General features: G+C 39.2%; 1 protein-coding gene across 1 annotated transcript; it reads left to right on the plus strand.

Moving 5' to 3' along the window:
• Positions 1–1,479: 1,479 nt before the first annotated feature.
• ARF6 (ADP-ribosylation factor, Arf Arf6) lies at positions 1,480–26,691 on the plus strand. Its single transcript, XM_051213824.1, has 5 exons — positions 1,480–1,509; positions 16,506–16,619; positions 16,661–16,764; positions 16,815–17,013; positions 24,352–26,691. The coding sequence occupies exons 2-5, from the start codon at positions 16,538–16,540 to the stop codon at positions 24,495–24,497; spliced, it is 531 nt and encodes a 176-aa protein (XP_051069838.1). The 5' UTR covers positions 1,480–1,509; positions 16,506–16,537; the 3' UTR covers positions 24,498–26,691.
• Positions 26,692–27,020: the final 329 nt, after the last annotated feature.

Raw genomic sequence — 27,020 nt, forward strand, 5'->3', positions numbered from 1 at the left:
TTTGGTATCGAACCAGCATCAATTTGATTCTGATATGAAAGTATTGTAGTGGTGTTAGTTCCTAACCACACGATTACTGAGAATATTGGCATTTAACATGTAACATTTGAAGGGTGTCGGCAATGGTGAACTCAGAAACAATTAACCGTAATGACATGACTTGGCCATTCAGACATGGTCACTCTGCATAACTTATTGTTTTTCGCATTGAATGTATTACTCTCTTCTCACCTAAAATGTGTTCCTTAGAAATGCTAGGCGTCATATTGCTGATTTTTAGGATAGGACGAGTCAGTGTAGACAGCGATGTGACTTCTACGTAAGATCAGGTGGTCACGTCATGACATACCCACAATTGTGTGATTACGTTTACTATTATGGTAGCAAAGATAAACGCACTAATATCGAATTAGACCATTATCGTACATGCTAAATTTGTCCAACATAGGCTCAGCCAAGCACGCTACTATGGAGGCCACAAACTCAGCTCATACACTAATTAAATTACCTACTGTTGCTTATACCTCAGTATCTCTTAACAGTAAGGAGCAGTTGGTGAGTGTTCGAAAGCGATATTGAAAAGGCGTAGTTACCAAAACCCTAAAACAGTAAGACTAAGACGTTAGGCAAAATCCCTGATTATATTTCGTGTCCTAGTGTTGGAGAGCAGCTTGTTAAAAGGTACAGCAACCTTTGATAAAAAAACAGCGGGACAAATACTTTCAGCCATGGGAAAGGATATCACTTCAGTCATGCTATTCCGCCTATGGTGAAAGGTAAACCCCATCCACTGAGCTTAACTGTGAATACAGCACATGCTAGAGAGAAAGTTTCGGTGATATCCCAGACACCATCGGTTAAGCAATCCTTTGAGATCCAAGTTAGATACGAAGAACCGTAGGACGTAAGGGAGGTCGATAGAAAATCATCAAACACCCAAGAACCAACTAGAATAATGGTCCACGGAGGGCTTGAGCTAGTAGGTGATATTTGAAATGATACCCACGAACACGGTGTGCAATAGTGGCGTTGGTTAACTCGCAGTGTTGACCTTCATGCCGCTGCAATAATTAACATGTCCGGGCTATCTTGCCCGCTACACTTCAGGACATTTACGTATCCTTATTCGGTGGCTGTGAACTTCAGAAGCCAAGAGAACTTAACTGAGGCCCTTCAGGCTTAGTACAGCACGGTTGATGGCCTCTCCAGTCACGCCAGATGTCGTTAAAGTTAACGTGGACCGGTAAGGCACAGGAATAACCAAGCACACCTTGGTGTCTGTTGACCGTGATCTACAACCCGCCACACAGATCACTGAGACTACGTCCTCGCTAATGGAACACGCTATACAGACAAAAACCTTACAGCGAACATTTCACACGGAACTGAATGACACTTTAAAAAACAATCTGTTAAAAAAAGAAAACAGACAAATATATTGGGGATTGGATATCGGCTAGTAGCACTATACCCTCTCAATTTGGATTTCGTGAGTCCGCTTGGTTTAAAGTCAGTAAGCAAGATGTATTGTGGGTTTTGGTTTTCAGTTTATTCGATACTACAAATTTAAGTATTCCTAATAAACCTTTTTTCTCAGTCAAAAAATTAGAGTTCGGCATTTAGTGTGTGATTTAACGTACGAACAATAAGCATATAAGAATCAGTTGATTTCTATACACAGGCTCCCTATTTCTGGGGAAATTTTATGTTTTGGGGAAGCCGCTATAGAAAATTGTGGGGAAAAATTTGGAGAGATGTCACTAAACTCCTCAACATTTTGAGGAATTCCTCAATATTTCCCCAAAGCGTTGTGTATTTCCCCATAATTTCATAACATATGTGCTTCCAAGAACTTTAAAATTTTGAAAATTGAAAACTAGTTAATATTTAGACACTGAAATGTAATCATTGTAAGTCGTCATTGCTTTTATAGATTTAGAGTTGTTTGACGTCTTTTGAGATGTTAACTTCTATTTATGTTACTAGATATCGTATCTTAACATCTGCAGAGTTTTTGACAAACAAGTTTTATTCTTGATACTATTAGACCAGTGACAATCATCACCACATCCTCCTTTCTAAAAGATTTGCGACAACTCCGTACTGCACGGTCGATGATATTGGGACCTTAATTACAAAATAATCTTAAGTTCTTCGTTTTGAGAAGGGCTTTCCAAAGTTAATATCGTAATGGCACTCAAGGATTTTAAGTCGCTTCATTTAGTTATCGCAATAACTAAATGAAGTGCGCCACACAAATTTATCCGTAGTATATAAGAAAGTAGGAAATAAATGTGAATTGTTTGACTTTTAATCGAGGCGAGAATAGTATTTCCAGTAATTTTCGTCATTCCATTTTATTTGTGTGAGGGATGTGATACTACCTGGGTGGTAGTATCAAGGTGTTCCTTTCAGACGAATAGCATATCCAGCGACTCTCCCTCCCCATGACAACAAGAGGGTTCGTGTAAGTTTAGGCAGTACTAAAATACACCTCACCTTGTCTCACGAATTTCCATTCTCGTTGGTAAGGCCTCAACAGTTCACCTAAAACTACCAACTAAAAGGCCGTGTGGTCAGCCCCTTTTTAGGCTTTATGGTCATACTCATAGGTTATAAGAACCACTACTAAAACAGTTCCCTTCTAATATAACTCAAAATAACGACTTCGAAATAACAACCGTCATTATACATCTAACAGCACTCAATCTACATATAGCAGACTCTAAAAAGGCATATTCCAGTCTAGGCCATCCTTGAAATCATAACTGAACTAGCCAGGGAATGGTGGACTTATACTTCGAATCAGTATTTAATGTGATCAGTATTCTCTGAATGATTGGTCTTACTCGATAACAATACGCAAATAATGTCAAGGTCCATCATCATTCGAGTATGGTAATGCCGAGCTAGTAAGTGTTACTATATTGGAATATTGGTGGACTGATCATACTCTATACCTCTTATTGCAACAGCTTTCCCCCCACTACTTTTTCAACGCTGTAATTATATCAAAATATCAGGTTGCAGTTAGTTTATGATATACCAGTGAGATAGAAGTTTACTGTCTTTCTTTGGTTTATCACGGTGTACCGGATTGTCTTCTGAATACCACCTAATGCAGCCGCTTGATGTCTTATTAAACATTGTTCAGATTTTCAGTCGAAAGCAACCATAAAGTTGTTTTCTCGAGTGTTCGTAGGCAGTAAGATTAAATTTGGGATCGAATAAAATATGTGACTATGTTCATACTTGATACCTTATTTATACCATAATTCGCTGTACTCATGATTTTCTCTTCACGGAGTTTCCATGTCTTTTTGTTTGACGTATTTCCTCATGTAGTACTATAGCAAGCATTTTGACTTTGTAAACAGATAAGTCAAAATGCTGTCCGACTGGGTGTTCTAACAGAGATTAATAGGATACGGCCCTTTAACTTCCAAGGCCTTCAAATACTTTCGTCTGGACGGTGCCTTCACCTCAGTCAACCAGTCATCTACGAAGTAGGACCAGCCACATATATACATCTGTCCAAGTTACCACACCTCATTAGCACAACAAGATGAATACCAAATTCATAGAAGTAGTTATGTTATGACCTTGGATCGCTTTTACCCCGTGATACTTGTTATGACTTGACCTTGGTCTGTGTAGTCTAAATTATGACCTTGACGCGTTAGGCTGAGTGGCTTAACCTTGAGTCTAATACGCGTGAGTTCGATTGGGGTAGAGAGAACTATTCTAAATCCTGATTGGTTGGCAAGCACGCGAGTGAAAGAAGACAAGACAGTTGGAACACTAAACTCTGGATTCTCTGAATTCGGATTACTACAAAAATGTACATGAATAAATAAGTGCATATCTTGACCACGACGTAGGATAATTTGGAAAAATACAGTTATGCCCGAACAGGGAATTAGGGTAGAAATTATAGTGCAAAATATAATGTTTAAATTACAATATTTTTGGAACAAAAAAGGGTATGCTAGTGAATGATACATAGAACGAAAGCTCGTGTTATGTAGAATAAGATAGGGACAAAAATAAATATAAGTGTTTTACAGGTTTTGAATGAAATGCAATAACGTCCCAAGAAAATAGCTTTCGTAATTGTCTGGGCTTCTTAATTCCCCGTTCATAACACCTTCCCCTTTAAAAAAAAAGAAAAAAAATGGTTAGTTACTATATACAGGTAAGTGCTGAGATATCATCATTGATATCTTCCTTCGGAAACGTATGTTCTCCTCTTTGGGTCTACCTGTAGAATATCTGGTCTTCTGCGTTTCCGTGATGCTTTCCTAATAGGACTTTGTTCAGGTTGCGTGGTCTTCTGAGTCGCTGAGCATTTTATGTCAAAACTGTCCAGAATGATTCTCCACATTGAGTCTAATTTCTCGGTTTTCTGTGAAGTGCCAGCATTTTCCAGTATGTGGTTGACATGGCGTGTCCACTTCTGTCCTTCAACTTCCACCACATACATTACGTTCCCTTGTCTCTTAAGTATGCGTCCACTGGTCCATTGTGGAGGTGAATATCGGAAATCGCGGACGTATACTTTTTGATTTTTCTGGAAAATTCTGCGTTTCGCCCCATGATGGCGATCAAATTGGTTTTCCATCTTTCTGTTTCTTTTTCCGATGTCTCTTTGCTGTGGTTTCATGGCATCGAGGGCAGTTCTTACTTTTCTACCAAACATAATTTCTGCTGGGGACATTTGATTTGGTGTTGATGGGTTTGGAGTTGTTCTGTAGACCAAGAGAAAGTCATCAAGAATCTCCTCTATCTTTCCCTCCCCTTTTGCCTTCAGTAGCGCTCTTTTGAAGGTATCTACAAACCTTTCGGCCTGACCATTCGATTGTGGATGGTACGGAGGGGAACGGACATGTTTGACTCCAAACCTCTTGCAGAAATCTGAGAAGATGGAAGAAATAAACTGAGTGCCGTTATCTGTCACGAGAACATCTGGAACTCCAAAACGGGAGAATAACTGCCGTAGCTTCATGATAGTCTGTTGCGAAGTGATTTGATTTATAGGAAAAATCTCCGGCCATTTTGAATAAGCATCAACACAAACGAGGAAGTACGTACCCTGGAATGGGCCAGCAAAATCAACATGTATACGCGACCAAGGTTCTTCTGGAGATGGCCAGGAATGTAGTTCAGCTTTTCGTGGACACTTAGAAACCTCAGCACATTTTCTGCACGCACGCACGAAATCTTCGATGTGTTCATCGATATTAGGCCAATATACATAACTTCGAGCAATAGCTTTCATTCTTCCAGTACCTGGATGGGCTGTATGCAGTTGTTTCAGGACGAGTGAGCGTAAGTTATACGGAACCACTACGCGATCAGCAACCATTATACAGTCATTGACGATGGATAAAGATTGGCGTCGTTGATAATACTGTTTCAGTTCATGAGATGTTATACGTGGGGCCAACCACGCTGGATAAATGTAGATAATCGTCTTAAGATAGGATCGCGGCGAGTGTGTTCAGCGATTCGAGCAGCTGTCACTGGAAGAATTTGTCGAAGATGGTTTATGTAAGATACGGACGACAATTGAGAGGAAGCAGAAGACTTTGATGTAGACATAACATTAGAAAGAAGTACATGAGATTCCGAAGTTTCACTAGCGCATACTTTGTCTGAAGTATTCGATTTGGAAATTTTATGAGAAGGCAATGAATCGGCGGTATTTGATTTGACATGGTGAGAACACATAACATTTGAATTGTTTGATTCAGAAAGATCATAAGAACATGTTTCATCAGAAGCATTTAATTCGTTAATATCCAGAGAGGATGATTCGTCGGAGACATTTGATTTAGAAATATCATTAGGGATTTGGATAGAATCATAGGAAACATTTTGAGAACATACCTCATCTAATAATTTATTCAAAGTATCAACATGTGCAATCCAATCTAATCCCAATAGATCTAAATCGTGTCGATTTGTTAGATAACAAACATCTGTAAATTTACTTCCCATAAGTTGAACATTGCATAGGACCTCTCCTGTCAACTTTACTATGTCTCCTGACGCATTTCGGGCGACATGTTCTGTCGGTCGGATGGATGGGCATCCTAACTTGTGCCATGTGTTCTTTGAAATCAACGTGACATCAGAAGCAGTGTCTAACTGAAGTCGTATAAGTTTTCCATTTACTAATAAATTTACAAATTTCCGCCTATTTTTAAATCCAACTTTAAAGGTTGCAAACGTGGTTTTAATCTGACTATTTGATTGTTGCTTTGAATTTTCACTACGATGTTTAGTCTTGCGTTTATTTAACGAACAATGACCTTCTTTGTGGCCAATGCGATGACATTTGCGGCATTTATGATTCTTAAACGGACAGAATTTTGCAAAATGCCATGCTCCGCAGAACCAGCATGGTGATGGGGGGTTGGCAGGTTTTTTCATGCTTGTACAGTTTTGTTTCGATGATTTTATGGATCGGAGCGCATTAATTGAATCAGAACCGGAAGGTTTACCCTTCTGTTGCACCATCGCAGTGTCATGCTTGAGATTAAGTAACCGCTGACATTCGGTTGTGACCATTTGTAATGTCATATTTGGTTCTTGTTCAATGCGTACCAACATTCTGGTACGGACATCTGCATCTTCTTCATTCTTTAGACCACATATGAAAATCAAGCATTTAAATTGGTCCGCTGTGATTTCGTTTATTTTGAAGCGTTCGCATTGTCGATTTACCTTCCCGGCATACGTGAGATAATCGTCCTCTGGAGATTTCGTTATTTGGAAGCATTTATAGCGAGTATTAAATAATGAGGACTGTTCATCGAAAATATCAGATAAAATCTGGACTGTATCTTTGAATGATACATCTCGTGGATTTTGCGGCAAGATAAAATTTACATATTTATTATATTCCTGTGTTCCCAGTCTTCTTAAGAGTAAGCGGACTTTTGCTGCGTCATCAAGATGCGAGCATTCAACGCGGAAAATATCTTCACAGCGGTGAAACCACGAACTGAAAATGACATTAGCTTCAGGATCATACTGGAATTCAGAAATAGAATTTATGATGCTTTCATGCTTATCTGATTGACAAGCTGAGGACGACTGTAATGAGAACATTCGTGCGAATGCATCCAAAAGCTTCGTCTGATTTGCCTCATTTTGTGCTTGCTGCATTTGAAGAATAGTTTTAAGGTCATCCAATGAAACAGGCATTTTGTACTGGATCAATCAATATAGGAAAGAAAAAAAATTCTCCGTCGCCAGTTGTTATGACCTTGGATCGCTTTTACCCCGTGATACTTGTTATGACTTGACCTTGGTCTGTGTAGTCTAAATTATGACCTTGACGCGTTAGGCTGAGTGGCTTAACCTTGAGTCTAATACGCGTGAGTTCGATTGGGGTAGAGAGAACTATTCTAAATCCTGATTGGTTGGCAAGCACGCGAGTGAAAGAAGACAAGACAGTTGGAACACTAAACTCTGGATTCTCTGAATTCGGATTACTACAAAAATGTACATGAATAAATAAGTGCATATCTTGACCACGACGTAGGATAATTTGGAAAAATACAGTTATGCCCGAACAGGGAATTAGGGTAGAAATTATAGTGCAAAATATAATGTTTAAATTACAATATTTTTGGAACAAAAAAGGGTATGCTAGTGAATGATACATAGAACGAAAGCTCGTGTTATGTAGAATAAGATAGGGACAAAAATAAATATAAGTGTTTTACAGGTTTTGAATGAAATGCAATAACGTCCCAAGAAAATAGCTTTCGTAATTGTCTGGGCTTCTTAATTCCCCGTTCATAACAAGTTACTTTAATGATAGTAATATATAAAAGAAAGATTGTGTACAAGGATATCATACAAGAAGAAAGAATTAGTTCGCAGAAAGGTAAAAAGCATTTTCAATCTCACGGTTTAAGGGAATTTATTTATTTATTAGAACACATGAATATTGGTACAAGAGAGCGCCAATATATATGCGCCACACAAAACAATGAGGATTCGAAGAGAAATAGAAAACAAAGCTAAGGAGCGCAAAACAAGAACAATAACGAAGAGATTGGTGTAAGGTAGTGTGACAGTAATGAGGGAACCGAAAGGTACAATCAAAAGAAATCTTTCAGTTAAGGAAGACACAACCACTTTTTATGAAGAAAGTAAAAGAAGGTTACAGCAGGATCGCCACTGGCTTCTATTCTGAGCCATATCTGATAACGTCTCTAGCCACTGTGTAGCACCATCTCTCAGACCCCAACCAGGAGTCGTGAAGGACCGACATAAGCCAGTCCTTTGCAGCTTTCTTTCATGCCACGACACCATGTCATGCACTGACCACCTCTCCGCTTCTTCCAACCAGTCCCAGAGTCGGCAAATAATGCACGACGTGGAATTCTCTGGGACGACATTCGGAGAACATGTCCAAGCCACCGAAGTCGGTGTTTCAAGATGGTCACACCAATTGAATTATCATCTCTGTGCCCGAACACACGATCCCGAACCTCTGCATTACTAACGTGGTGTTGCCACTGAATGTCAGCAATACTTCGGAGACAGCGATGATCGAACACAGAGATTCGTCTAACGTCCTCAACTCGGAGAGACCAGGTTTCACAAGTATAGAGCAAAACTGCTCTCACCGACGCGTTGTAGATCCGACCTTTTACAGCCAAACTAACATCGCGAACGCGCCGAAGATGGCCCAGATTGGCATAAGCCGCTCTGGCTTTCACTACACGTGCATTGATCTCATCACTCACGCCACCACCAGCACTTATGCAGCTACCCAGATACACGAACTTCTCGACTACTTCTATCTGCTCACCATCCAGAGTGAGTAAAGGACTAGAGTCCTGCCAGTCTTGTAGAAGTACTTTGCACTTCGAAGGTGCAAAGCACATACCATACCTACGAACACTGATTGCCAACTGATTAAGTGCGGATTGCATGCCTTGGGTATTATCGCACAATAAGACAATATCATCCGCATACTCAAGGTCGAGAAGTCTTTCTCCAGGCAACAGATCCACACCACCATTACTTACATCCATCAGAGCTGTTTCCAGAATGTCATCGATGGCAAAATTGAAGAGGAATGGTGAGATTGGGCAAACCTGCCTAACCCCACTACTCGAATGGAACAATGGAGAAAGGTGGGTTGTATGCCCTCACTCTGCCTGAGGTGTTTAGACATGGGTTTTTTAAGATGTTAATAAACTTCTCAGGCACACCCTTCTTCAATAGACAATCCCAGAGAACAGTCCTGTCCAACGAATCGAAGGCAGCCCTGATGTCAAGAAACACTACAATTGTTGGCCTTTGATAAGTATGACGGTGTTCCAACATTTGGTGGAGGGTGAAGATATGATCAATACATCCTCGACCATAAAGAAAACCAGCCTGCTCCTCGTGAGTCAATCTTTCTCGGGTTTTGAACAACCTACGAAGTATGACGGAAGCCAATAGCTTGGACGCAATCGGAAGTAGACTTATCCCCAGATAGTTGTTACAGGAACGACGTGAACCCTTTTTAAAGATAGGGACAACTATCAACTCATTACATGACGTTGGTACACTCTCTAGTTCCCAAACCTTTGTAAACAACACAGTCAGTTCCTTAGTCAGAAAGTCGCCACCATCTTTAAAAAGAGCAGGGGTAAGTCATCTGGGCCAGGTGATTTGTAACGCTTCAAGAGTTGGAGTTCCTTGCGGACTTCCTCCTCGTTTGGTGGATCAGTCGTCACCGGCCATGGAGGGCAGGACAGTCTGACCGATGTTGTCGGAGCAGCAGGCTAGTTGAACTGCCCTTCGAAAAATTCTGCCCATCGTCCAAGACGTCGATGGATGTTAGTGATTGGCATCCCATCATCCTCGTAGATTGTTTCGCTCACATCAGACTTCTTGCTGCCAGTGGCTCGGATGAGTTGGAAGAGCTTCCGGTAATTACCAGATGCAGCTGCTTCTTCCAATTCATTGGCATGCTCCGATCACCATGCGACTTGGTCCTTACGCAAGCTTTGCCCAATTTCACTACGTAACAGTCGTCGTTCGTGGTCAGACTCACGGTCAACCGGAGTAGACCGATGGGCTTCAATGAATTGTAAGGAGACTGAAGAAACCCAGTACTTATAAGCGGGACGTTCAGCGAAGCCGCGAGCGACTTAACCCACCATTTTCATGGCGTCATCCAATTGCAACCAATGCTCATCTATACTTTTCGGTGGAGTGGTAGCTAGCGAATGTCCGGTGCTTTAACCGGATCCCAAAACAATGTTGTACATGGGCTCCAGTATCGTGCGGGAACAAATGGCGTATGAACCAATTTTCGGTCACCGGCGACCATGGGACTGCATCTCCTTACGATGCTCCACTGCCTTGTGGGTTAGACCTTTATGTCAAAGGCTCGGGGAGTGGCCCCCTAAAATAACCACCTGCTTCGGTCTGGGCACCCGGGCAGTATCGCAGCCCACACGCGAATGATGAACTCTCTATATCTATGGAAACTACTTTTCTCGCTTCTAATAACAATCAAATGATTCAAATTATTATCATTACAATTATTGTCATTATTAATACTATTATTATTATTAGTTATTATTACTATTATTGTTATTTACTACGACATTATTCACTCTCTTTTATTCCTACTCTGTCTATACTTATTTTTTCGACTTATACAGCAGCTCGTCTTTGGTGGAAATTCGACTCTATCTAAACGTTCTCGAGTCACTCTCCGGTTGAAAATTGTATGTTACCACCGAATATGAGTACTGAAGCAGTTTTTCTGAAACCACTTGCACCATTCAAACTAGCTGCCTTCAACGTTCGCACACTTATGCAGGTTGGACAACAGATAGGGCTGGCTATGTCTTTGGAAAGTCTTCATATCGATGTTTGCTGTCTATCCGAGACCCGTATTCAAGACTCTGGTGAAGTACTACAAATTCGCTCTACATCTGTCGCTTCGAAAAGCTTGTTTTACGTGCGCTTATCCGGGAACCCTCTGGCATCTTCGTCTGGTCTTGCTGGCGTTGGTGTCGCACTGAGCGCTACAGCTGAGGCAGCACTAATCGATTGGATCCCCATTAACAGTCGGTTATGTATTGTTAGATTAGAGAGTTCCATCAAAGTGAGAAGAAATAGGCATGAGAAACGATGTCTTTTCGTCATCTCCGCCTATGCCCCGACAGATTGCAGCCCGGATGCAATCAGGGATGAATTCTATCACCAGTTATCTGTTCTTCTCCAGAAAGTGCGTTCGACAGATATTGTAGTACTAGCCAGAGACTTGGATGCTCAAGTCGGGCGTCTAGGCAAAGAAGATGTTATAATCTCTTCTTACCGGTTATGACCCAGCTATTCCTATTGCTTAGTATTCTCGGACACCGATTCACTCGACAAGTCCCCAAATCAAAACACGGTTGAACAGGAAAGAGATTATATTCCAAATAACAAGGTTAGATGCAAGTAAGATGCCAGTAAGAAGCCAGTAGGAAGCACAATAGAGAAAACGTCAGTATATTTATAGTTTTTACATGAGAAGATTCTAGAGTATTCTCCAACTATCGACTAGTGCTGATTGGATAAGAATTAGCCAATCAGAGTGCACCAAAGCAATCATGCATTGAGCATGTTTTAATCCAGCCTATGTCCCGCTAACACCTCCCCTTTGAGCAGATTCGTAGGATCTGGTGCTAGGGTCCAACTGCAACTGAGTGACTGGCTTGTGCTTTCGATTAGTCCATCGTCTAGGCAATGAAGAATTATCACTTTTTCCTTGCACAGAGACTGACATGTCTGTTCCCGGCGTTTTGATTTTTCTTAAAAATAGTATGCATAACTTTTAATTCTCCAACATTCTCCTACTCCGCGAAACAATGTCGGATCCTTATATCTCCAAGTTACAAATAATAGGACTTTATTTAAACGACGTTTCTCGCATTGAATGTCGGATCCACTAGAAACGACTAGATGATAATGAACGACCTTTGATTTGAGGTCAAAGTTTAATTCTTCTGAAGCATTACTTTCAAATCCATTAGGAATTTCATCAGTGGATAATGGATCATTACGGAAATCATCATCTAACAAAATTAAATTAGACTTTTGACCATAATTTGACTCAGCTGATATATTTTCCTGAATTTTATAAGAAATTTCATCAAAATAACATGCATTGTTCTGAGAACCCATGTCTGATACATTGTCATTAGAAATCGGATAAGCTGATTCAATATAAGTTTCTGTCTCACAATGATTTTGAGTCACATTCGGTATAATTGGGTTCGTTGTGTCACTGCAGTTATTTTCTGAATACGAGTCCCCATAGCTTTCTTGGCTAATATCACGTGGACCATAAATTTGTTCTAGCTGAAAGTTATTTTCAGAGCTAGACAGGACCAGTAGTGCTTCATTCAATTCTGGACTCCGGGCTTCATCTACAGGGTCTGGCTCTTGATAATCTCGTATTGCCACAACTTTATGAGCATTCAGCACAGGATTTTCTTGCTGTGAGCCGGAAACGTTACTAATATCACGTTCTGATTCAGGTATAAAGGGATTTGAACCCTCCACTAGATATGCTTCTGAAATGTCTGTTACTGCATCATAAACAGATTTCTTATTTTCTGGTCGAGTGAAAAGTGTGCTCAATAGTTGTTGTTGCAAGGCTAACAACTTCTGCTGGTGCTGTAATATTAACCGCAACTGTTCTAAAGAAATTGCCATTTTTCTTTAGTTTTTCCCCGCCGCCACTGTTATAATCTCTTTCTTCTTACGGTTATGACCCAGCTATTCCTATTGCTTAGTATTCTCGGACACCGATTCACTCGACAAGTCCCCAAATCAAAACACGGTTGAACAGGAAGAGATTATATTCCAAATAACAAGGTTAGATGGAAGTAAGATGCCAGTAAGAAGCCAGTAGGAAGCACAATAGAGAAAACGTCAGTATATTTATAGTTTTTACATGAGAAGATTCTAGAGTATTCTCCAACTATCGACTGGTGCTGATTGGATAAGAATTAGCCAATCAGAGTGCACCAAAGCAATCATGCATTGAGCATGTTTTAATCCAGCCTATGTCCCGCTAACAGAAGAGGACCGTTTAGGTGGCCGATGGGGACTTGTTGGTCTCAGGACAGATAAGGGGGACCGTCTCCTGCAACTGTGCACAGACAACAACCTGTTTCTGGCTAGCACTAACTTTCGACACAGTCATCGTCTATGTGTTACCTGGCGTCCTCCTTCTGCATCTCAAGCCTGGACTCAGATTGATCACATCGTGATCAGCTACCGCTTGCGTGGTTGTGTACAAGACTGCCGCTCCTTTTGGAGTACCTATCTGAACTCTGACCATGCTTTCGCCTGCGCCAATCTTGCCTTACTTTTCAGGGGACAACGAAGTGACCGCTATCAACAGATTGATATTAGCAAGCTGGTTGCAACTTCTGTTGCAAGTAAGTATCGAACCGAGCTAGCCTCTAGGCTAGCTACCACTTCACCGAAAAGTATAGATGAGCATTGGTTGCAATTGGATGACGCCATGAAAATGGTGGGTTAAGTCGCTCGCGGCTTCGCGGAACGTCCCGCTTATAAGTACTGGGTTTCTTCAGTCTCCTTACAATTCATTGAAGCCCATCGGTCTACTCCGGTTGACCGTGAGTCTGACCACGAACGACGACTGTTACGTAGTGAAATTGGGCAAAGCTTGCGTAAGGACCAAGTCGCATGGTGATCGGAGCATGCCAATGAATTGGAAGAAGCAGCTGCATCTGGTAATTACCGGAAGCTCTTCCAACTCATCCGAGCCACTGGCAGCAAGAAGTCTGATGTGAGCGAAACAATCTACGAGGATGATGGGATGCCAATCACTAACATCCATCGACGTCTTGGACGATGGGCAGAATTTTTCGAAGGGCAGTTCAACTAGCCTGCTGCTCCGACAACATCGGTCAGACTGTCCTGCCCTCCATGGCCGGTGACGACTGATCCACCAAACGAGGAGGAAGTCCGCAAGGAACTCCAACTCTTGAAGCGTTACAAATCACCTGGCCCAGATGACTTACCCCCTGCTCTTTTTAAAGATGGTGGCGACTTTCTGACTAAGGAACTGACTGTGTTGTTTACAAAGGTTTGGGAACTAGAGAGTGTACCAACGTCATGTAATGAGTTGATAGTTGTCCCTATCTTTAAAAAGGGTTCACGTCGTTCCTGTAACAACTATCTGGGGATAAGTCTACTTCCGATTGCGTCCAAGCTATTGGCTTCCGTCATACTTCGTAGGTTGTTCAAAACCCGAGAAAGATTGACTCACGAGGAGCAGGCTGGTTTTCTTTATGGTCGAGGATGTATTGATCATATCTTCACCCTCCACCAAATGTTGGAACACCGTCATACTTATCAAAGGCCAACAATTGTAGTGTTTCTTGACATCAGGGCTGCCTTCGATTCGTTGTACAGGACTGTTCTCTGGGATTGTCTATTGAAGAAGGGTGTGCCTGAGAAGTTTATTAACATCTTAAAAAACCCATGTCTAAACACCTCAGGCAGAGTGAGGGCATACAACCCACCTTTCTCCATTGTTCCATTCGAGTAGTGGGGTTAGGCAGGTTTGCCCAATCTCACCATTCCTCTTCAATTTTGCCATCGACGACATTCTGGAAACAGCTCTGATGGATGTAAGTAATGGTGGTGTGGATCTGTTGCCTGGAGAAAGACTTCTCGACCTTGAGTATGCGGATGATATTGTCTTATTGTGCGATAATACCCAAGGCATGCAATCCGCACTTAATCAGTTGGCAATCAGTGTTCGTAGGTATGGTATGTGCTTTGCACCTTCGAAGTGCAAAGTACTTCTACAAGACTGGCAGGACTCTAGTCCTTTACTCACTCTGGATGGTGAGCAGATAGAAGTAGTCGAGAAGTTCGTGTATCTGGGTAGCTGCATAAGTGCTGGTGGTGGCGTGAGTGATGAGATCAATGCACGTGTAGTGAAAGCCAGAGCGGCTTATGCCAATCTGGGCCATCTTCGGCGCGTTCGCGATGTTAGTTTGGCTGTAAAAGGTCGGATCTACAACGCGTCGGTGAGAGCAGTTTTGCTCTATACTTGTGAAACCTGGTCTCTCCGAGTTGAGGACGTTAGACGAATCTCTGTGTTCGATCATCGCTGTCTCCGAAGTATTGCTGACATTCAGTGGCAACACCACGTTAGTAATGCAGAGGTTCGGGATCGTGTGTTCGGGCACAGAGATGACAATTCAATTGGTGTGACCATCTTGAAACACCGACTTCGGTGGCTTGGACATGTTCCACGAATGTCGTCCCAGAGAATTCCACGTCGTGCATTATTTGCCGACTCTGGGACTGGTTGGAAGAAGCGGAGAGGTGGTCAGTGCATGACATGGTGTCGTGGCATGAAAGAAAGCTGCAAAGGACTGGCTTATGTCGGTCCTTCACGACTCCCTGGTTGGGGTCTGAGAGATGGTGCTACACAGTGGCTAGAGACGTTATCAGATATGGCTCAGAATAGAAGCCAGTGGCGATCCTGCTGTAACCTTCTTTTACTTTCTTCATAAAAAGTGGTTGTGTCTTCCTTAACTGAAAGATTTCTTTTGATTGTACCTTTCCGTTCCCCCATTTTTACCATTTTTTTTATTACACCACTTTACCTCAATCTCTTATTCTCTTTTTTTCCTTCCCCTTAAATTCTCATTGTTTTGTGTGGCGCATATATATTTGACGCATTCTTGTACCAATATTTATGTGTTCAAACAAATAAATAATCAATTGACATGAGATGTGTCACTTGTGTTTATTATTAATTTACCCGATCATCAAGTAGACTGTAAAGCCAATGTCGGTTCAAAGAAACATCCAGGTGGTTATATCATGACAAGCTAATAAATAGTGAAGTACTGGATTTTTGAAGCATTCTGCTTGAAGCTACAAATTTATCAATTAGAGTCTTACAAGGCTTTACTAACCATTATGATTTCTCTGATAATCGAATGAAGTGTCAGTCTCACCATTACCTACTTTTCCATAAAGGCAGTATATATTAGTCTCATTTCAAAACCCTTTATTTATGATCTCTTTTACTATTTTAAGGCATTTTACACCATTTTGCGGCTTCGATTTACGTAACAATCTGTACTTGTACATTTTTCCATGTTTTTATTTTGTCTGAGCTTTAAAGTTGACCCCTGACAAACAAATAAAACAATGCATTCAAAAATTACAAGCTGGCACCTGCAATGTAGGTTTCCCGAGCGTCCTTTTATTAATAGATGGAAAAGTACTAGAATTTCGTGAATACATTATTCAACATTTAGTGTTTAAACCAGTACATCACAGTACTTCCGGTCCATCTACTTTGTCTTTATCGATTTCGGTGTTTCTCTAATTTGGTAGTTTGGAAATCATGTCAATTGAAATATCTGAGATATATATTTTTTTGTTTTTTCTACGTATGTCTTTTCGTATAATTTTTCCTATAGTTTAGTGCCTCTGAGGGTTAGTTACTTTCGAAATGGGCAAACTTTTTTCCAAACTCTTCGGAAGTAAAGAAATGCGTATTCTTATGCTGGGTCTTGATGCTGCTGGGAAAACAAGTAATTTTCAATATACTTAATAAATATGTACTAATTTGTAGCTATCCTTTACCGATTAAAACTTGGATCAAGCGTTAGCACCATCCCAACTGTTGGTTTTAACGTTGAAACCGTAACTTACAAAAATGTAAGATTTAATGTTTGGGTATGTCGAATTAAATTATCTTTTTTGAGCATATTTATGATTTCTTATAGGATGTTGGAGGTCAAGAAAAAATCAGACCATTATGGCGTCATTATTTCACTGGAAGTCAAGGTCTTATATTTGTTGTTGATAGTTCAGATCGAGACAGAATAGAAGAAGCTAGACAAGAATTGCATCGGATAGCTACTGATCGTGAAATGCAAGGTGCTGTCATCTTAGTATTTGCGAACAAACAAGATCTTCCTAATGGTAAGTTTGAACTACAAAGTGCTAATTGTCAGGAAGAAAATCGTTTGTAGTTACATATGAGCTTAGGAATTATTCTAGAACATACGCTTGAAATGTATTTGTTTAATATTAATATTAGAAGTTTTTATAAAATTCTAAAGTACGAAATGTGCAAATAATTGACTTCCAGGCCTTATCTGGCTACTGCCATAGAGCGATCAAATAAATACTTCAAACGTATAAGAATGGGAATATCTTGGGTTACTATTATTATTATTGTTATTAATTATTTATTATTGTTATTATTATTAATATTATTATTATCATTTGAGATTCTCAGACCAAACTTCGATCATTATTGTATCGCTACTGATTTTATCATAGTGTGAATTTTTCTGGCGTCACTTTTACTGAGATTGATAACTTGCTTGGAAATCCTGTGATTGATCTAAAGTGTGGAGACAATACAATCCTGTTAAGTGAATATATAATAATATGTATGGTTCACTAAACGTTTTAAATGGAAACTTAGGAATGATTGGCTGGCAGTTTGTCTTTTCAGAAAATAATGCTCGAAGATTAGTCCATCTTTGATTTAAGTGATTAAACTTGTAGACTACTCATTTAGGGAGTTCTTTCAAGTCAGAAGGACTGGTCATTGATGAAATCTCATTATGGATAGGGTTTGTTCGTTTGGATTTACGCGGTTTATCAAATAAGTAAGATAATTTTCTATAAAAGGGTGATCATATTACTCAACAATCTGTTCTGGATTATTTCGGGACTATATGATAGATCTTTAGTAACTAAGGTCTATCGTAATAACCCTGACAGATTCATTTCGTTACCTTTCATCCATCTTCTTTCTTCGTCGTGTATTCTTCTTGTTTATCTCGTTATCTCTACTTTTGTCTACTCTTTCCTAACTGCTGCGCAATGTAATCATTTGAATCTATTACATTCTTTGCAAGACTATCGTTCTGAACATTCATGGAATACGACCCCTTTAGAAGCTCTCATTATTCATCAGATTTTTATCGTTCCTATTATTACTGAGTTGTATTCAATGACTGAAAATAGTTTGCAGTCTCAGTCATCTTGTAGTAAACGAGAACTCAGGTGGGGAAGACCAACTTATTGTTTGTTTCAAAATTACAAAGTGCTTTCGGAAAATATGGGAGCCAAACATTAAATACATTATTTTCATATCATCCTTCAGTTGTCCTTAACATGCTTCACGATTCTTCTAATTCTGTTGTTATTAACATTGCCCTCTGTTTTCCCTTCTGTTCTCTCCAACCCAATATTCTGCTGCCAGGTATTCCACTTCTGATTGATGTTACATACTACTTATATCTGTTAACATAAGTAGGGTACACCGCAGTCTCATGGTTACCTCCAAAAGTCTGATATAGAATGTAGTTTATTGCAATGTCGTTTCACTTTACCTAGTGATCATATCAATATATCCAATCAATACTTAAGAACTTTGTAAATATTTTACAACTGTTCGTTTTATATAATTCGGTCCTGTGAAAGGATAACTGACAGTTAAAGTCGCTCAAAATAAAAAAACATTTCTGGTCTACAGTAAATTAGTAAATCCAAGTTATAAATCTTTAAGTTTGCAAATGATGTCGGAATCTAGAGTGTTGTTTCTAAATATTATAATAAGTTACTCTCGCAGGTGAATTTAGCCGAATTGATTGAGTAAAATTGAACGGACATTTTTCGGAAATAATAATCAATATCCGTATCACGATTCAAATAAGTCATATCGACTATCATCCACTTATGAACTAGTACTAAGACCTTGCCAACTCATATGATATTAACAACTAGTACGGATACCTATTCACACAATATTATCGTCCTAAATAATCAATATCACTGTTAATATTCGTATCAGTATATCCTAAACTAACTGTCAATAAACACGAAACTCTTTCTAGAAATATGTTAATCACTTTTAACTGTCTACTTCTTTATATCATAGAATTGTTTTAGTTAAACTTCGATCAGAGTTAATAACTAAATTCTACTTCAATTCATAGATATATTAACTTGTACTTAAAATGAGATTACGTAAGAGAATTATACCGTTAAAATATTTATAAAAATATACTTCATGTAATACTGTCCAACATGGTTAACATAATTATTTATTTATTTTGGCACACACTTTACTACATAAAATTATATCATAAAAAACAAAGACTAATGTCAATTGATTTGTTACTAATTATCTTATAACAATTTTACTTGACTTGTTTTGCAATTACTATTGTATAAGTTCAATGTTCTCCCGAACTGTTCTAAATGTTCAAATAATGATTTAGTGTTATGGGTATTCGAAGATAAAATAGTTACAAATATACATTATTCAGTCAGCTACAACGTAGGACCAGGCACATATGTGCATCGGTCCCGGTTGCCATACCGCATCAGCACAACAAGATGAACACCGGATTCATAGCAGTGGTTATGTCAAAGGTGGTAATATATAAGAGAAAGATTGCATATAGAGATATAATACAAAAAGAAAGAATTGGTTCGTAGAAAGAAAGATATGAAGCGATTTTAATCTCTTAGTTTAAGGGAAGACAGGGAGTGTATACACCGACGCCATTGTGATCGATTCTGAGCCATGTCACCAAGAGTCTCCAACCATTGGTTACGATAGTCACGCGGACCCCAACCAAGTAGTCTGCATCTACCAACATGGCTCAGACTACAAGTTAGTGACTTCAAGCACTGATGCCACGTTTTGGTTTGGCCGCCCCTAACTTTCTTCCAACCATCTCCAATACCGGATAGCATTGCACGTCGTGGTAATCGGTGTTCAGGCATACGTAACACGTGGCCCAACCATCTCAGTCGAAGAAGATTCATAACCTCATCAACTGATTTACCATCATTCCCTAATACCCTGCGTCTAACCTCACTATTACTTACCCGGTGATCCCAGCAGACGCCAGCAATATTTCTAAGGCATCTGTGGTCAAATACTAGTAGCTTACGAGTGTCTTCTACTCTTAATGGCCATGTTTCGCTGCCGTAAATTAAAACAGAACGGACTGCCGCGTAGTATACTCGTCCTTTTATTGATAGACGGATATCTCGCCTTCGCCACAGGTGACGTAAGTTGGCAAAAGCCAAACGAGCTTTTCGAATCCGTGCTGAGATTTCGTCAGACACCAACCCATTATGGCTGATCAGACTTCCAAGATAAATGAAGTTGTCAACGCGTTCGACTACTTCACTCCCTATCCTTAGTTCAGGTGTTAACGCAGACCAGTCCTGAAGCAACAACTTGCATTTAGAGGGAGAGAAGCGTATTCCAAACATCCTGGCATTGTTGCTCAGTGCTACCAGAAGACTCTGCATTTTGTCAGCGTCTTCACCAAACAGGACTATGTCATCTGCGTACTCTAAGTCGATAAGTGGACCTCCTGGATGGAGATCAATACCCGAGAACTCAGTCGACGAGAAAGTTATTTCCATCAGTAGATCTATGATGAAGTTAAACAAAAATGGGGAAAGTGGACATCCTTGACGGACACCACTTGAGGTTGCAAAGGCAGATGACAGTTCGCCATAAGCTCTGACTCGACTAGTAGTGTTCGAGTAAAGAGCCTTCACAAGGTTTATGTACTTCTGAGGTACGCCTTTTAATGACAGACACTGCCACAGAATCTCGCGGTCTACCGAGTCAAATGCTGCTTTTAAGCCAAGAAAGACCACCATTGTCGGACGCCGATAAGTATGCCTGTGTTCTAGAATCTGACGAATGGTGAATATGTGGTCGATGCAGCCACGACCAGGTCTGAAGCCAGCTTGGTTCTCTCGTGTTTGCAGTTCATGAGTCTTAGTTAGGCGTCTGATAATTATCGAGGCTAGTATTTTAGATATTATATTAGTTAAACTAATCCCTCTGTGGTTGTCACAGGATGATTTTGACCCTCTCTTATATATTGGGACGATAAGTGATTGTGACCAGTTAGATGGGATAACGTCTAACTCCCAGATTTTAGCTAAAATATTAGTCAACCTAGTCGCTAAAATTGGACCACCATCCTTAAAGACCTCTGGAGCCAATCCATCTGTACCAGCTGCCCTTCCTCGTTTCAGATTAACTATAGCCTTTTGAAGTTCAGCAAGAGTTGGGGGACCTACTTCAATGTTCCATTCACACTGTCTGGGAATGGAGGGTAGTTGTAGAGTAGCTGAAGGCCAGCTGAACTGTTCTCTGAAATGTTCCGCCCATCGTTCTAAACGTCTGGACTGGGAGCAGATGAGAGTATCGCCCTTTTCCGATATAATCTCACTTACACTTGACTTATTAATTCCAGTTTCTTTTATTAGTCTGTAAAGCTGTCTTGTGTTCCCTATAGTCGCCGCCTTTTCCATCTCTTTTGCTTTCATTGCCCACCACTGCTCACGGTCGTTCCTTAGACTTTTTCTTAACCTAGATCTGATTTGTTGTCGCTCTTCATCATGTTCGGAACCTGATGGGACGAGTTTGCGAGAATCCATCAGTGTGATAGACTTTGAAGAAATCCACTGGTTCTTTGTAACTCTGTGGTTTAAGTCGCTAATAGATGTCACAGCTGCTTGTATGTCTTTCCAAGCAACATCTGGGTCAGCCTCGTCTTCAGAACTACCTAAGTGTGAACTCAGTTGTTCTTGGAACCTATTTTTGGTTTTCTCGTTACTCAACTCAGTTCTAATGGGTCTTTTTACTGTGGCTTTTTTGCGTCCAGTGAGGCGCAAGCAGATGCGTGCCCGTATTAGGGCGTGGTCGGAGTCCAAGCAGGTACTCCAGAATGAGCGACAATCTTCTACCGACCCTCTCCAACGATGACTGATGGCAATATGGTCTATTTGAGTCCACCGTTGGTTTGGTGTAGGGGGTCGCCATGTTAGACGATGTCTCTCCTTATGCTTAAAATTTGTGTTTGCTTAAAATAAGCGATTGTCTGAGCACAGTTGCAGCAGACGGTCACCATTATCTGTTCGCTGTGCCGGAATGCTAAAATATCCACCTAAATGCCTTTCTGTTTGGTTTAAACTACCTATCTGAGCATTAAAGTCACCCCCTACGAGTACTATATCTGAGCGTTTAGCTTTCTGAAGAAGTTCGGACAGCTTTCTGTAAAATTCATCTTTCACTTCATCTGAGCTGCAGTCAGTGGGAGCGTAGGCAGAAACGACGAAAAGGCAACGACGTGTGTCCCTATCCTTCCAAGTTCTTACGGAGCCGTTTAGCCGAACAGCACATAGACGACTGTTGACGGGCATCCACTCTAGCAGTGCTTGTTCCGCCCTCATGCTTAGTGCTATGCCTACACCTGCCAGTCCACGAGAACTGGCCATCGGGTCACCAGATACACGTAGGGTGTATCTCGTTGGCTCTCCGTTTTGCCGAGGTGAGGTCAAGTGAATGACCACACTGGAATCCTGTATGCGTGTTTCGGAGACACAGCATACATCAATGGAAAGAGACTCTAGGGTTTTAGCCAAGGTAGCCTGCTGACCGGTTTGACATAGGGTGCGTACGTTGAAGGCTCCAATGTGTAGTTTGGAGCGAGGTTTCAGTAGACCTGGGACAGGGTTTTGAGCACTAGAATCGTTGGCTATGGTGACACTTGAGGAGGAAGCCGAAGGAGGAAGTTTAGGGTTGAAAGTCTATGTAGGAGGAATAATAGGAATTGAAGAGGAAGGTTGATTATGAATACAGTGGTCTCGAGTGCTGTTAGAGGTATGAGGGCGGTTATCACTTCCCGGTTGCCCACACCGTGGAAGGGTTCTTCTGGAGGTACCTGAAAAGGAAATTGGATTAGAGGTGGTCTCAGTGACCTGAGAGCGTGACCGCAGTGCCCAAGGGACAACTGCTTGAGGCCGGTCGCGCACGGCCTTTTCGTGAGAGGTTTGTGACGTGTTAGCTCCGTTCTTCAAAGGGCCTTACCGCCGGAGACGGAAATCCGTGAGGTAAGGTGAGGTGTGCATTTTTAGGGTCGACCTTTTCTAACCCCACCCCTCCTTGTGGGAAAGCAGCATCGCTGTCATGCTGGTTGTCTGAAGAAAACACCTTACTGCTGTCACACCTCTGTACAGTCAGCAGTACGACTTCGCCTTCGGACCTTGGGTTTGTTGCTTTTAGTCTTACCGCTCTTCAACCGACCTGTCTGACATGGTAGGACCTTGAGGAACGGTTGTTCCAGCCAGTATAGCTCGGTTGCTTCATCACGATAGGCAAGCCCGACCACCACGTCAAGATAGCAACAACGGTCGGGATACATTATTATTATTATTATTATTATTATTATTATTATTATTATTATTATTATTATTATTATTATTATTATTATTATTATTTAATATCTGTAATCCAAAAGTTATATTCTAATATCCAGATCATTGGTTTGTTGATTCAGAAACATAGTCTATAAGATAAATATGAGAAGTGAAGTATTAGACTTGTTAATTATTGACATGTTTAAACAGAATACCAATCCGAACCTAAATAAAACCCTACTCTCTTGAATCAGTCATACTCTAGTGACCTACTAATTAATAAAAACCGTGATTTTTTGTGTGTAATAAATACCTGTACTGAAGTCACTAGAATATTATTTTACAAAACTGAAGATAATCAAATAACCCGTGAAAAGCATCCTCCTTACTTACTAAGTTCTGTTCATTCTCGAGATATAAGGTGGTCAATGGAGGACATAAAATGATGAGACAGTTAATAAGCCTGACTTCTAAGGACCATCAAGGGTGTTTTGAATGATAGATACAGAAATCAAATAAGTGTATTACCATAAATTATGCAGTGCTTTGCTGTATTCAAAATTTTATAAAATGCATTTTCCATGATTTTATCTCTCATCTTCATTCAGTCAGTCAGTCAGCTACAACGTAGGACCAGGCACATATATGCATCGGTCCAGGTTGCCATACTGCATTAGCACAGCAAGATGAACACCGGATTCATAGGAGTGGTTAGGTCAAAGGTGGTAATATATAGGAGAAAGATTGCATATAAGGATACAGTACAGGAAGAAAGAATTAGTTAGTAGAAAGAAAGATATGAAGTGATTTTAATCTCATCTTGATTAGACATATATATATATATATATATATATATATATATATATATATATATATATATATATATATATAGTTATTTATTTAAGTAATATAATTACGTTTATATTTAACTTATCCACAAAACTTTACGTAGCTTATATTAACTATAATAAACATAAACTTATGACTTGATTTTCCTATATTTAAAAACAACCAGTCGGTTGGTATTATCTCATATTGTTTATCTGTATGGTTTATGTTTAGTTATGAAACCTAATGAAATTCAAGAACGTCTTATGCTAGCACGATTACATGGACACATATGGTATGTTCAACCGTCGGTTGCTATCAAAGGTGAAGGTCTATATGAAGGTTTAACATGGCTTAATGCAAACTATAATTCTCGGTGAATAATTCTTACTTTGTTTCTTTTGAAAATCCATGTTCTCTTTATTGTTTTTGTGATGATTTAATTTGTTTGTTTGTTAATTTCTAAGAAAGAAGTCATCAAACAATCGAAATAATAATAACCGCATAAACCTAATTCAACCTATGTACCAATTTTGTTTTATTTATATTTTCTGTGTTTATAAAACTGTAGCTTACTTTTTCCCCCCATTTTTTTCAAGATTTTTAATACTTCTTCAAATCGACTTGTATTAATTTGTGCACGGCATTTCTCCCTTGTATTTCCTACTTTCTTTCATATTATTTTATCATCCCTTCCAAATTGACAGAACTCAAATCAAACACATAAGTAGATATTGTGTTACTCTATTTGTATAGGAAATTCTGAATCGGATAATAATAATAATAATGATAGCGCTTTCACAATAACTCTTCCAGTTTTCACCTGCTATATATATATATATATATATATATATATATATATATATATATATATATATATATCGTATTGTCTTAATGCTTTTTGCATTAGCGTTGTTGTTGTTGTTAATATTCTAACTATTTGAATATTTACGAGAAAATGAACAAAAGCAATTGATGTTTTCTTAATTGTATTAATAATAAGACTTCTGCCAGTCTATACATGTATTAATTAATTATTGTCAAATATCTCCTTCCTACTCTTACTCTCTTGGTTTGTTTGTTTGTTTTCTAACTACTCCTTAATCTGGCATATCTCGATGTGCATGTTTAACCTTTATGAACGCTAATTAAACTTTCTTTAAAAATAACGAGTTATTAACTGTATAAGAAATAGAACAGAGCTATGATTCTCTTTTTTTTTCTATTCGTATGTACAATTTATTAATAATTTCTTACCAGTCAACTGAGTACTTCTGTGTGTCCTAGTGATTGACTATCACAGTTTGTTTTCTTTTCTATTTCTATGAGTGATTAGTCTCCATTACATCTTTCTTGTTCCTGTCTATTCCAGGATACTTTTCTTATTATCCATAAAGTGTATAATTTGTTTCTTTCATATGTGTGATAGAGAGATGGAGAACAATCGTGTTACAAATAATTAAACTGATAGGAAAAATGTTTATAAAACTCACTTTTGTCCTATTCATCATTTCGTCTATTCCCCTGCCTCTCCGTCCTTATTTATTTTTTATTACTTTTATATAAATATGTGAAGTAGGTGATCATTACAGAAATAAGGTCACCTTGAACACCTAGATAAAACATCGATTGGTGTCGATTAACTATTCTAAACGTGACAATTAATTTTTATCCTTTTTTCAAATTGCTTTACAACTATGTGCATCTATTACGCTATATAGATGTGTAAAATTCATTTTATAGAATTACTAACCAGAAATATACTAGGTTGCATAGTGTTATTTGTAGTATTTTGACATCTTCAGTAAAAGAAGTAAATTGCTTTTTGGGGGGGGTATTATTCATTATTGCTTTTTCGAAATTCTTTTTCCTCTCTGCTAATACCAATTACGGTGAATTAGGATTTTGGTGTTCCCGGTATGTGTTTCTCTTCTCTCCCGTTCATCCATTTTTTTTCATTGAAGCTTCCTAGGTTTTTATGTTGTATTTATCTTTTTCTCATATATATTTCTCTGTGTAGAGAGAAACGAATAATAATAAGAACAAAAATAAACAAATTTGTTACAAACTGTGGTCCTTTTTTATTAAATTTGGCTTAGAGTCTTGATTGTTCACCAATAACAGGCAAATATAATTGACATAACTCCTGGTCTAGACAATACGTCGTTCAAGTTACAGGTGGTTTTTTTTCTTATTATGGAGATTATTGTTTATGTCTGTTATTTTCTTTTCTCAATTCAGTAAATGGTAATATCTTGTTAGATATATATTTATATCTTAAGAGCAACAAATGAGACTATGTGAATAACTTTTCAAAAAGTTATCCATTCATAATAGCTAATATAAAAAATGTGAAATAAAAAAATCAGCTTAAATTTTCTACCATGATTTATGAGGTTGTCAACTATCAGGTAATTTGTGTTGAGACAAATAATCAGTGAGTGTGTGCTGTAATGAGGGTGTCCGAAAACTGTTACTGATACATGACGTACTACACACTAACTCCCCAGCTGGATACTTGAGTGAAAACACAAGAGTGGCCGAGAAAGTATATTAGGCTATCGAATAAAACGCATATATATATATATATATATATATATATATATATATCCCTACCCCTTAGCAAATCAATCCGTTTCTTAGCCAATGATATGCACATGTCCTCCAAGTCACTTCTGATTGCCATCGATTGACCTTCTCATTTGTATACTTCTGTTTGGCTCACCATTATCAATGTACAAATTTATTTATTATGATTGTACGCGCTCATCAATTGATCTAGTTTTGTGCATTAAAATTGTACATACCACCTTCGTCAATCATGGCTTGTAAGATAATCGTAATTTTAAATCCGTAATCGTCATTTTTTTCTATTCATTAAGTGCTTATGTTGCGATGTCAAT

The sequence above is a fragment of the Schistosoma haematobium genome, chromosome 3, assembly GCF_000699445.3.
Source record: "Schistosoma haematobium chromosome 3, whole genome shotgun sequence".
NCBI lineage: Eukaryota > Metazoa > Platyhelminthes > Trematoda > Strigeidida > Schistosomatidae > Schistosoma > Schistosoma haematobium.